Source organism: Hyla sarda, chromosome 9, assembly GCF_029499605.1.
Source record: "Hyla sarda isolate aHylSar1 chromosome 9, aHylSar1.hap1, whole genome shotgun sequence".
In the NCBI taxonomy this organism is placed as follows: domain Eukaryota; kingdom Metazoa; phylum Chordata; class Amphibia; order Anura; family Hylidae; genus Hyla; species Hyla sarda.
In genome coordinates, this window is record NC_079197.1 from 3,209,291 (window position 1) to 3,223,492 (window position 14,202).

General features: G+C 43.2%; 1 protein-coding gene across 1 annotated transcript in view; it reads left to right on the forward strand.

The window, feature by feature from the left end:
- Nucleotides 1-419: 419 nt before the first annotated feature.
- ASS1 (argininosuccinate synthase 1) overlaps nt 420-14,202 on the forward strand; it is a gene marked incomplete at its 5' end in the record, with an annotated part of 47,435 nt that continues 33,652 nt past the window's right edge. Inside the window, 4 exon segments of the mRNA XM_056540639.1 lie at nt 420-490; nt 2,002-2,032; nt 8,709-8,799; nt 11,698-11,782. Of these exon segments, the coding sequence (XP_056396614.1) occupies nt 420-490; nt 2,002-2,032; nt 8,709-8,799; nt 11,698-11,782 (278 nt within the window).

The window sequence follows — 14,202 nt, forward strand, 5'->3', positions numbered from 1 at the left end:
TAGCCCCTTCACCAATGGTATAATGGGCCATGGTGGAGGCTAAAGGGGTCCTGGGTATTCAGACCTGAAGTGAAGAGTATAGATGGCGATACACCCACCCCCCATCCCAATGTTATCTCTTGGAAGGACGACCATTAAACACGTGAAAACCATTTTGTAATATCTTATTTCTAGGCTGAGATATCAGTTGGTAAAGTATTAGGCCGAAAGCCTGAGGCTGCACTACTGAGATTCTGATAACAGGAGCAGTATTGTCATCATCCATATCAATGCACACACATGGCTGCACCGCTCCACCCCACACGAGGTCTCCATAGAGAAGGGGATGCTGGGGATTTGTCATATTTATTCACTATGGTTTGTGGGAGATTGTGAATATTCCTGTGCAGGTAATAAATATGTAATACGTCTCCTTACAGAAACATGGGATCCCTGTACCGGTGACCCCAAAAAGCCCCTGGAGTATGGATGAGAACATCATGCACATCAGGTATGAGATACCAACATGTCTCCAGCACAATGACACTTGGGGTACAGGATGATGATAACACTCGGGGTACAGTATGATGATAACACTCGGGGTACAGGATGATAACACTCGGGGTACAGGATGATGACACTTGGGGTACAGGATGATAACACTTGGGGTACAGGATGATGACACTCGGGGTACAGGATGATAACACTCGGGGTACAGGATGATAACACTCGGGGTACAGGATGATAACACTTGGGGTACAGGATGATAACACTTGGAGTACAGGATGATGACACTTGGGGTACAGGATGATAAAACTTGGGGTACAGGATGATGACACTTGGAGTACAGGATGATGACACTTGGGGTACAGGATGATAACACTTGGGGTACAGGATGATAACACTTGGGGGACAGGATGATAACACTCGGGGTACAGGATGATGACACTTGGGGTACAGGATGATAACACTTGGGGTACAGGATGATGACACTTGGGGTACAGGATGATGACACTTGGGGTACAGGATGATGACACTTGGAGTACAGGATGATGACACTTGGGGTACAGGATGATGACACTTGGGGTACAGGATGATAACACTTGGGGTACAGGATGATAACACTTGGGGGACAGGATGATAACACTCGGGGTACAGGATGATGACACTTGGGGTACAGGATGATAACACTTGGGGTACAGGATGATGACACTTGGGGTACAGGATGATGACACTTGGGGTACAGGATGATGACACTTGGAGTACAGGATGATGACACTTGGGGTACAGGATGATAACACTTGGGGGACAGGATGATAACACTTGGGGTACAGGATGAGTGATAAATGGGGTACAGGATGATAACACTCGGGGTACAGGATGATAACACTTGGGGTACAGGATGATAACACTCGGGGTACAGGATGATGACACTTGGGGTACAGGATGATAACACTTGGGGTACAGGATGATAACACTCGGAGTACAGGATGATAACACTCGGGGTACAGGATGATGACACTCGGGGTACAGGATGATGACACTCGGGGTACAGGATGATAACATAGGGGTACAGGATGATAACACTTGGAGTACAGGATGATAACACTCGGGGTACAGGATAATAACACTTGGGGTACAGGATGATGACACTGGGGGTACAGGATGATGACACTCGGGGTACAGGATGATGACACTCGGGGTACAGGATGATAACACTCGGGGTACAGGATGATGACACTTGGAGTACAGGATGATAACACTCGGGGTACAGGATAATAACACTTGGGGTACAGGATGATGACACTGGGGGTACAGGATGATGACACTCGGGGTACAGGATGATAACACTCGGGGTACAGGATGATAACACTCGGGGTACAGGATGATAACACTTGGGGTACAGGATGATAACACTTGGGGTACAGGATGATAAAACTCGGGGTACAGGATGAGTGATAAATGGGGTACAGGATGATAATTGGGGTACAGGATAATACACACCTCTCTCTTTTCTTACAGCTATGAAGGGGGGATCCTGGAGAACCCTAAGGTTAGTGATGATTGTTGTCTTTACTAATAATATTGATATCATTGTGAGTGTTCTGGAGAATAAAGGGTTAACAGTCGTTCTCTATGGGGGGGTGTTGGGGGGCTGCGTCACTAATCTGACATTTCGTATGTCCTGGAGCCTTGGGCCGTAGGAACCAATCACAGGTCTGGTTTTATTTTTAAAGCTGAAATCTGATTGGTTGTTACAGACGTTAATAAAGATAACCGGACTGTGGTTGCTATTGGCAGCGAGGCCATTTCTATACAGAATATGATTAATCCCTGTATCATTTACTGAGATTTCTAACAAAATGGGGGAGATTTATCAAAACCTGTGCAGAGGTAAAGTTACTGAGTTGCCCATAGCAACCAATCAGATCACTGCTTTCATTTTTGAAAAGGCCTGTGAGAAATGAAAGGAAAGATCTGATTGGTTGCTATGGGCACAGGTTCTGAGCTGGTGGTGGGCGGCCGACACGTTGTCCCCGTCCTCCTGTCAGTCATGGAGGTCACAATCTGTCAGCAGTAATGACGCCCGCAGGGGATGAGTGTGCACGAGCCTGAGGGGAGAAGACACTTTGTCCCAATATTTTATAAACACTTCCGGCTTTGATCAGGTGTCATCCGAGAGGAGCGGATCAGTCCTGGAATCCCGGAAATGTATTATTGTGTTTGTTCTTAACTGAGGCGACAATTAGGTGTGAGAGCAACAGGGGGCGATGGGGGGTAGGGATAGGGGGTCTCAGAGTAACCCATAGCAACATGCACCCCCGAATTAATGTGTGATCCTGCAGGGGGAATGCTGTACATTATCAATCTATCTATCTCATATCTATCTATCTATCTATCTCATATCTATCTATCTATCTATCTATCTATCTATCTATCTCATATCTATCTATCTCATATCTATCTATCTCATATCTATCTCATATCTATCTATCTATCTCATATCTATCTATCTATCTATCTATCTATCTCATATCTCTCTATCTCATATCTATCTATCTCATATCTATCTCATATCTATCTATCTATCTCATATCTCTCTATCTATATATCTATCTATCTCATATCTATCTCTCTATCTCATATCTATCTATCTATATATCTATCTATCTCATATCTATCTATCTCATATCTCTCTATCTATATATCTATCTATCTCATATCTATCTATCTCATATCTATCTCATATCTATCTATCTATCTCATATCTATCTATCTCATATCTATCTATCTATCTCATATCTATCTATCTATCTCATATCTCTCTATCTATATATCTATCTATCTCATATCTATCTCTCTATCTCATATCTATCTATCTATATATCTATCTATCTCATATCTATCTATCTCATATCTCTCTATCTATATATCTATCTATCTCATATCTATCTATCTCATATCTCTCTATCTATATATCTATCTATCTCATATCTATCTCATATCTATCTATCTATCTCATATCTATATATCTATCTATCTCATATCTATCTATCTGATATCTCTCTATCTCATATCTATCTATCTCATATCTATCTATCTCATATCTATCTATCTATCTCATATCTCTCTATCTATATATCTATCTCATATCTCTCTATCTCATATCTATCTATCTCATATCTATCTCTCTATCTCATATCTATCTATCTCATATCCATCTATCTATCTATCTATCTATCTCATATCTATATATCTATCTATCTCATATCTCTCTATCTATATATCTCATATCTCTGTATCTATCTATCTATCTCTTATCTATCTATCTATCTCATATCTCTCTATCTATATATCTCATATCTCTCTATCTATCTATCTATCTATCTCATATCTATCTATCTCTTATCTATCTATCTCATATCTATCTCATATCTATCTCATATCTATCTATCTCTCATATCTATCTCTTATCTATCTATCTCATATCTATCTATCTATCTATCTATCTCATATCTATCTATCTATCTATCTATCTCATATCTATATATCTATCTATCTCATATCTCTCTATCTATATATCTCATATCTCTGTATCTATCTATCTATCTATCTATCTCTTATCTATCTATCTATCTCATATCTCTCTATCTATATATCTCATATCTCTCTATCTATCTATCTATCTATCTATCTCATATCTATCTATCTCTTATCTATCTATCTCATATCTATCTCATATCTATCTCATATCTATCTATCTCATATCTATCTATCTCTCATATCTATCTCTTATCTATCTATCTCATATCTATCTATCTATCTATCTCATATCTATCTATCTCTTATCTTTCTATCTCATATCTATCTATCTCATATCTATCTATCTATCTATCTATCTCATATCTATCTATCTCATATCTATCTATCTATCTATCTCTTATCTTTCTATCTCATATCTATCTATCTATCTCATATCTATCTATCTATCTATCTATCTATCTATCTCTTATCTTTCTATCTCATATCTATCTATCTATCTCATATCTATCTATCTATCTATCTCATATCTATCTATCTCTTATCTTTCTATCTCATATCTATCTATCTCTCATATCTATCTCTTATCTATCTATCTCTTATCTATCTCCTTTATATCTATCTATCATCTATCTATCTATCTATCTATCATCTATCTATCTATCTATCTCATATCTATCTATCTCTCATATCTATCTATCTCTCATATCTATCTCTTATCTATCTCCTTTATATCTATCTATCTATCTATCTATCTATCATCTATCTATCTATCTTTTTCTCTCCCCCTTTTTCTCGTTCCTCATCTTCCCAAACCCACTGCAGGGATTTATAAAAGAAATAAACCAGATGGTTGGGCCATTTTCTGCCTCCCTGAGACGCGATTGAGGGGCAATGAGGCATTCTAATGTTAGAAAGATAGAAATTTACTTGCTTTAACTTCATATGGCGCTTTGAAAGAGTTCATTCAGACTCGGACACAACAACATCAACTGGGTGAATAAACCATTGACGGCACAAGCATCCTTACACCGGCCTTCACTTCATGCCCCATTTGCTCCTAATCTCCTCGCCCCTTGCTGCCCTCTCGCTCTTTTCTCTCACACTCTCCATACAATGCTGCGCTCTGCACTTCTCCTTCTTACATTTCATTGTTTGGATTTTCATTTTAATGTATTTTCTTACTCTAATGTGTTTTTTTATTTTAATTTATTTTTTAGCATTATTTATTTACTTATTTTTTATTTTATTTTTTCACTTCCTCACATTCCTGTAGTTCTCCAGCTGGGGATATGGGAGTGATAGGGGTCGAGGTCCGGAGGGGCAATAGGGGCAGCACTGAGGGCTAAGTAACTTGGATTTCCAATGTTTAGTAAAGGTGAGAAACATAGAATTTCATCCATCATCCTCATGACTCGTACTTATCCTGACCCCTCTCATATTCTGGACCCCCTGACTTATCCTGACCCCTCTCATATTCTGGACCCCCTGACTTATCCTGACCCCTCTCATATTCTGGACCCCCTGACTTATCCTGACCCCTCTCATATTCTGGACCCCCTGACTTATCCTGACCCCTCTCATATTCTGGACCCCCTGACTTATCGTGGCCCCCCTGACTTATCGTGGCCCCCCTGACTTATCCTGGCCCCCCTGACTTATCCTGGCCCCCCTCACTTATCCTGGCCCCCTTCACTTATTCTGGCCCCCCTCACTTATCCTGACCCCTCTCATATTCTGGACCCCCTGACTTATCCTGACCCCTCTCATATTCTGGACCCCCTGACTTATCCTGACCCCTCTCATATTCAGGACCCCCTGACTTATCCTGACCCCTCTCATATTCTGGACCCCCTGACTTATCCTGACCCCTCTCATATTCTGGACCCCCTGACTTATCGTGGCCCCCCTGACTTATCGTGGCCCCCCTGACTTATCCTGGCCCCCCTCACTTATCCTGGCCCCCCTCACTTATCCTGGCCCCCTTCACTTATTCTGGCCCCCCTCACTTATCCTGACCCCTCTCATATTCTGGACCCCCTGACTTATCCTGACCCCTCTCATATTCTGGACCCCCTGACTTATCCTGACCCCTCTCATATTCAGGACCCCCTGACTTATCCTGACCCCTCTCATATTCTGGACCCCCTGACTTATCCTGACCCCTCTCATATTCTGGACCCCCTGACTTATCGTGGCCCCCCTGACTTATCCTGGCCCCCCTGACTTATCCTGGCCCCCCTCACTTATCCTGGCCCCCCTCACTTATCCTGGCCCCCTTCACTTATCCTGGCCCCCTTCACTTATCCTGGCCCCCTTCACTTATCCTGGCCTCCCTTCACTTATCCTGGCCCCCCTCACTTATCCTGAACCCTCTCATATTCTGGACCCCCTGACTTATCCTGACCCCTCTCATATTCTGGACCCCCTGACTTATCCTGACCCCTCTCATATTCTGGCCCCCCTTCACTTATCCTGGCCCCCTTCACTTATCCTGGCCCCCCTTCACTTATCCTGCCCCCCTCACTTATCCTGGCCTCCCTTCATTTATCCTGGCCCCCCTTCACTTATCCTGGCCTCCCTTCACTTATCCTGGCCCCCTTCACTTATCCTGGCCCCCTTCACTTATCCTGGACCCCTTCACTTATCCTGGCCCCCCTCACTTATCCTGGCCCCCCTCACTTATCCTGACCCCCCTCACTTATCCTGGCCCCCTTCACTTATCCTGACCCCCCTCACTTATCCTGGCCCCCTTCACTTATCCTGGCCCCCTTCACTTATCCTGGCCCCCTTCACTTATCCTGGCCTCCCTTCATTTATCCTGGCCCCCTTCACTTATCCTGGCCCCCTTCACTTATCCTGGCCTCCCTTCATTTATCCTGGCCCCCCTTCACTCAATTGTAGCATGACCCCCTCATTTTTCCCTCACTTAACCTCATCCTCACACTGGGCCTGCCCTTCTCAATTTGATTGAACCCCTCACATTGCCCAAATGCCTTGCTTTACCCGATCCAACCACTGGACCCCCATCATTTAGTGTAACCCCCACCTAGCCTGACCCCTCACAGACTGTATGGATTGGACACTTTGCACCCAGGATGACAGAATTTACTGATCACACATGGACTGAGTGCAGAACAGTTCCCATCCCGGGTGGGATCGGACCATCAGGGCCCCCGGAACATTTGGTCGCTGGTCCTATTTTTCCAGGGTTCTTCACGTTATTCCCAGTTATGTGAATTCCTCCTTGTGAGGCCCAGTAGTCTAGAATATTCCTGGCATCCCTGACATATAAGGTACTGGGGGCCCGAGCCGTCTACCTCCCTCGGGGCCCCTGACGTTTCCCGGCCTCGGCCCTGTTCCCGGCTAGGAATGCTGCTTTGGCAGTTTTTTTTCGGTGTTTGTGGTTTTCTCGGAGCACAGAACGCAGGGTGCCGGAGTGATTGACAGGCATTACCACGCCCACAAGTCAGGGACAGCAAGCAATCAAATGGGCCAAAGCAGATTTTAGCCACTAACCCAGAAAGGGCGTGAATGATGAGCGCTAAGAGAAGGCGCCTTCTTATTGTAACTCTGCCAAGGCTGGCATTAGGCTGATATGTTTTTAGATGAGTTTCTGCTTTGTTCCTCTCCGCTCCCCCAGATGTATTAACCTTCGGGGACACTGTACGAGTGCGTTCCTGCGGAGCACCTGCTGGGGTCACCCACACTGATTTCTTTCTCTATTTTTGCAGAATAAACTGCTGTGATATAAACCGACTGTGTCTTTAGGCAGAAAAGACTTCAGTCTGGCTGCTTCTGATTGTGCGTCGGCTTTTTTAGGCGAATCCCATCCGCTCCGCACTCGGCCCGCGCCGCATTGTAATAAATGGCTCTGCTTTGATTTTTAGGTATAAAATCTCTCACTACTGCAGTTATTAGGCAGATATTATAAAGAGGTGACGGCCTCTGTATTGTGTTGGTTGTATCGTCTATCCTCGCCCAGCTTCCCATAAGTTGTGGTAGAACCATACGGGACAGTTTTCCTGCTCTTATTCGTAACATTAGGGGGTAATTCCTATTCAGGTGCAGGGACGTGAACATGGGCCGGTCTGGAGAGGACAACATTGATTTAGGACTCCTTGGTGAATGATGGGGTTAAAGCTAGGAGCAAGAAGGGCTCTTCCCTAAGCTTTACATTCCCCCCCAAACCCGAAGTCTCCAGGATAAACTGGAGGACGGGTAAAAAAAAAGCCTTATGCATAAAAAAGTAATTTGTCTCTATACCCCTGATGACATTGCTGGTGCCATGAAACATGTAGAGGAGCAAAAGTGAAAAGGTAATTTGTCTCTATACCCCTGATGACATGGCTGGTGCCATGAAACATGTAGAGGAGACAAAGTGAAAAGGTAATTTGTCTCTATACCCCTGATGACATGGCTGGTGCCACGAAACATGTAGGGAAGCCAAAGTGAAAAGCTTATTTGTCTCTAAATAGGTCTCAACTAAAGACACAATTTATGAGCATGTCTGCAGTACACTGTGCTACTAAGACCAGCTAGATGCGATTAAAAGAGATTTTTTTCACCTACTTTTACACTTTTTCTCCCCCTACATGTTTCGTGCTACCAGCCACCTCATCAGGGGTATAAAGACAAATGGCCGATTCCACTCCACTATTTCTTAACCTGTTCTTATCTACCTATAGAACCACGCACCAGAAGGACTGTTTGTGAAAACGAAAGACCCCAGCACCTCCCCGAGTACCCCTGACATCCTGGAAATTGAATTTAAGAGGGGTGAGTGTCTGTGGGCTTATATATAAAGTTATTCAAAACATGGCATCATATAGTCATTAATGGGAATATGCGTTGTCGTTCACACAGGGAGTGCGTGGCATATTTTTTTGTGTGCGTAATTTCTGCCGTGTATTTTTGCGCAGAATGTTTCAGTCCGGCTGATGCTATACACGTCTGGTAGAAGCTTTTACCGATATAACACAGTAAAGAAAATATGACAGGTCTGTTACATCTCATCTCTGGGATTCGCAAGATATGGCGAATGTAGGGAATGGAGACAAGGATAAATATTTGGTGATTAGCGGCGACAGCGGGACGGGCGTATCACCATTTATTTCACAGGGTAGAGTTATGTAAATTATTAATAGGTGTAACAGTATATACAATGTAACACAATATGTCAAAAAAATGCTAAAACAACATATCAAACAATGTAATATGATGCAAAAAATAATTGTAAATTAATATAATAATATATTGTACAATAGTAATATTATTTAAAAAAAATATATATATATTAATAATATAACAAAAACTAAATGAATAAAATAAATAAAACTAATAATATTGAAAATAAATTAGATTTTTTATTTTATTCTTAATTTTTTTCCCCAACCACCACCTCCCGCTCACAAATATTGACCCTCGCTATAACACGCGCTCCGTGATATGAAGTCTATGCATCCGTGAAATCTGAATCTGAACAATCTGAGCTCATTCCCCCTGAATCCATTATTCTTTCTGGAAACTACCATAGTAAATAAATGGATGGATGGACTAAGCAGAGCTCACTGTGTGGTGACACTATTACATTATATATAGTACCATATACACCATTAAGGGCCCTGTTATACATAGTACCATATACAATTAATGGCGCTGTTTATATATCCCCATATACGAATAATGGCGCTGTTTTATATATATATAGCCTCATATAGGATGGCGCTGTTATATATATCCCCATATACGAATAATGGCGCTGTTTTATATATATATATATATAGCCTCATATAGGATGGCGCTGTTATATATATCCCCATATACAATTAATGGCTCGGTTATATATATCCCCATATACAATTAATGGCGCTGTTATATATATCCCCATATACGAATAATGGCGCTGTTATATATATTCCCATATACGATAAATGGAGCTGTTATATATATCCCCATATACGAATAATGGAGCTGTTATATATATCCCCATATACGAGTAATGGCGCTGTTCTATATATCCCCATATACGAGTAATGGAGCTGTTATATATATCCCCATATACGAGTAATGGCGCTGTTATATATATCCCCATATACGAGTAATGGAGCTGTTATATATATCCCCATATACAATTAATGGCGCGGTTATATATATATCCCCATATACGATTAATGGAGCTGTTATATATATCCCCATATACGAGTAATGGCGCTGTTATATATATCCCCATATACGAATAATGGCGCTGTTATATATATCCCCATATACAATTAATGGCGCGGTTATATATATATTTATATATATATCCTCATATACGATGGCGATCCTGCTGTCACATATAGCTCACAGGACACGGTGTCTGGCAGCTGCTCGGAGTCTGCGCCATCACGACACATTCACACGTGGCATTATACGAACTTCTGCTGTTGTCACGGAATATCTCCGAGAAATTAAAGTCCCATCACCGCCCGGCGCGGACAATGGCGGCTCCATTCACTGCGGCCCATCAGATTATCTATTCTTCTCCCCGCACATTATTTATTTGAAGTTCTAATCTAATTATTGACTATTTGAAAACTATAAGCTGCGGATCAGGGAGCGGAGGAGTCTGGGACGGGCAAAAGTGACGGGCGGCCAATAGGAGAAAAAAACAGAGCCCCCGAAAAGAAGGCCCTTTAAATCTAAATAGGATCTGCAGACTGACGGAGGCGGCTTAAAGTTCATTATTGCAAAGAATTACATTTAATAGCATAAGAGGGTGAGGGTGCGGAGTGAAGAGGTGATTGGCACTGAATGGGGCAATCAATACTAATGGGGGCAACAGATGGAGAAAAGATTAAGCACAGAACTAGTCCCCGCTCCGCTTTGTGGCAGAACAACCCCTTGTCACATTGCTGATACATTTATTGCTCATTTCACTTTGCAGAAGAATAATGCGGCCTTTCTTTTCATAGTCTGTCCTCTCCCTCCCACCCAGAGCCCTTTCCATCCCAAAATCCCCCCCGGCCCCCCCAGGCCCTGCCGTACACCACACCCTTCCCTCGGCCTTTCTTGTGGAAGGTGTAATAATTAATTCATGGGGTCTCCCTATGGCTGCCAGGCTTTAACTTCTTACTGACGGACCCCCCTCCCTCCATTGAGTCTTGACAGGTCTAGAACTTGGTTGGCGCTCATTGAAACAGACATTACGGGAGGGTTGGATGGGTGGGTCGGAAACCCACCGAGCAACTGGCCACCAGCTTCCCCCTCCTCTGTCCCCATTTGTCAGGCTCAAATCTCCGAGTGGTGAGACAGAAGGTGCTGGGCCGTAAGACAATGGCCAACCGTGAAATGCAATTAAGAATGGGGCTGGTGGCAATTTCACAGTGTATGAAATGAAAGGCAGGGTGACAGTGGAGACAGGCCGCGGGCCCGGGGGGGTGCGGGGGGCTCATTTTATTGCAGTTTCTATTTTACCCTAAATCTGTAACCTCTCCCCCTTCTCTTCCCCGCCACCTTCTGGTTCTTAAGGAGTTATTTAGAGTTCATATCTGTCTCATCCATTAAACGCTGCTGTGTGTGGTGGAACCGCGGCCCCGGCCCCGAGGGGCTCATTCTCTGTCTATAAAATGTCGTCTCACAAATACCCGCATGTTATCCAGGCCCCGTCTATAATGGTTATTATCTCCATCACAGGTGTCCCCGTACAGGTCACCAACGTGCGGGATGGGACGCGGCATCACTCCGCACTGGACCTCTTCACTTATCTCAACCAAGTGGCGTAAGTAAAAACGTGTAAAACTACAAAAGGTGACTGTATGTGGGGCACCCGGGAATATTATCTGCAGCACCCTGATAGATGAGCACAGGGCACCCCCAAACTGGAGGCAATGTATACAGGTCCCCACAGAGTGCACTTACATACCGGTGTAGTTGCCGTGGGGCCACAGCCCAAGGTGGCGCTATCTACCCTTCCAGGAACTGGTGTAAATTGGTTCATTGCACCTCCGCTTCACAGCCACAACATTACCAGACCAGGAAGGTGACACCGCCCCAAGGGTCCTCCTATACCTATGGGGCAGGGGTATTGGACCCCATAGTAGCCACCCATGATATGGGGCCTCTCTGTTCCCTTCTCAAGACTCCTCTGTCCTCCCGCCAGACTCCTCTGTCCTCCTCCAGACCCCTCTGTCCTCCTCCTCCAGACTCCTCTGTCTTCCTCTTCCAGACTCCTCTGTCTTCCTCCTCCTCTTCCAGACTCCTCTGTTCTCCTCCTCCAGACTCCTCTGTCCTCCTCCTCCAGACTCCTCTGTTCTCCTCCTCCAGACTCCTCTGTCCTCCTCCACACTCCTCTGTTCTCCTCTTCCAGACTCCTCTGTCCTCCTCTTCCAGACTCCTCTGTCCTCCTCTTCCAGACTCCTTTGTCTTCCTCCTCCTCCTCCAGACTTCCCTGTCTTCCTCCTCCTCTGTCTTCCTCCTCCTCTTCCAGACTCCTCTGTCCTCCTCTTCCAGACTCCTCTGTCCTCCTCTTCCAGACTGCTCTGTCCTCCTCTTCCAGACTCCTCTGTCCTCTTCTTCCAGACTCCTCTGTCCTCCTCTTCCAGACTCCTCTGTCCTCCTCCTCCAGACTCCTCTGTCCTCCTCCTCCAGACTCCTCTGTCCTCCTCCTCCAGACTTCTCTGTGCTCCTCCTCCTCCAGACTCCTCTGTGCTCCTCCTCCAGACTCCTCTGTGCTCCTCCTCCTCCCTCCTGACTCCACTGTCCCCTTCTCTAGACCCGCTGTCCTTCTCCTCTGGTCTCCTCTGTCCTTCTCCTCCAGACTCCTCTGTGCTCCTCCTCTGTATTGGTGCAGGGTGGGTCTCCTCTCCTGTGTCCTCCTTTACCTTACACATCTCTAGTTATACAGGACATGGAGGCATCAATAATAGGACATAACGATATATCCCACCAACCAGTTGCCTGTTCCCTTCAGATATGTAATGCACTGCTGGACCCATTACTGGGTGATATCATCGGCCCACTCACTCGAGGTGCCAGTCCCTCCATGTCCCCCACCCTACATGGGTTCCTGTCCTGAAGAATTGGGCATGCTATAAGCTGCAAAGCATCATGGTCCAGAATTCATAGCTAGACAAGCTCTATAAGACCTCAACCACATCAGGGCACTGACCGAGCCCACAACCCCTCAGGACCCCCCACCCCTGTAAAATGACATCAGGCCATAAGTGCAATTACACCAAGGCCTCTATGACCCTGCAGCCGCCCATTAACCTGCGAACCCTCAACGCCACATGAAATCACCGCGAGCGCACCGCGGCCTCCAGAAACAAAGCTGAGCGATCCGGCTATGGGCAAAATATCAGCCGGAACATGGAAGAGAGACATTATAATACACTGATATACTTATTATATGATAGAGATTATAATAGACTGATATACTTATTATATGATAGAGATTATAATACACTGATATACTTATTATATGATAGAGATTATAATACACTGATATACTTATTATATGATAGAGATTATAATACACTGATATACTTATTATATGATAGAGATTATAATACACTGATATACTTATTATATGATAGAGATTATAATACACTGATATACTTATTATATGATAGAGATTATAATACACTGATATATTTATTATATGATAGATTATAATACACTGATATATTTATTATATGATAGAGATTATAATAGACTGATATACTTATTATATGATAGATTATAATACACTGATATACTTATTATATGATAGAGATTATAATACATTGATATACTTATTATATGATAGAGATTATAATACACTGATATACTTATTATATGATAGATTATAATACACTGATATACTTATTATATGATAGAGATTATAATACATTGATATACTTATTATATGATAGAGATTATAATACACTGATATATTTATTATATGATAGAGATTATAATACACTGATATACTTATTATATGATAGATTATAATACACTGATATACTTATTATATGATAGAGATTATAATACATTGATATACTTATTATATGATAGATTATAATACACTGATATACTTATTATATGATAGAGATTATAATACACTGATATATTTATTATATGATAGAGATTATAATACACTGATATACTTATTATATGATAGATTATAATACACTGATATACTTATTATATGATAGAGAT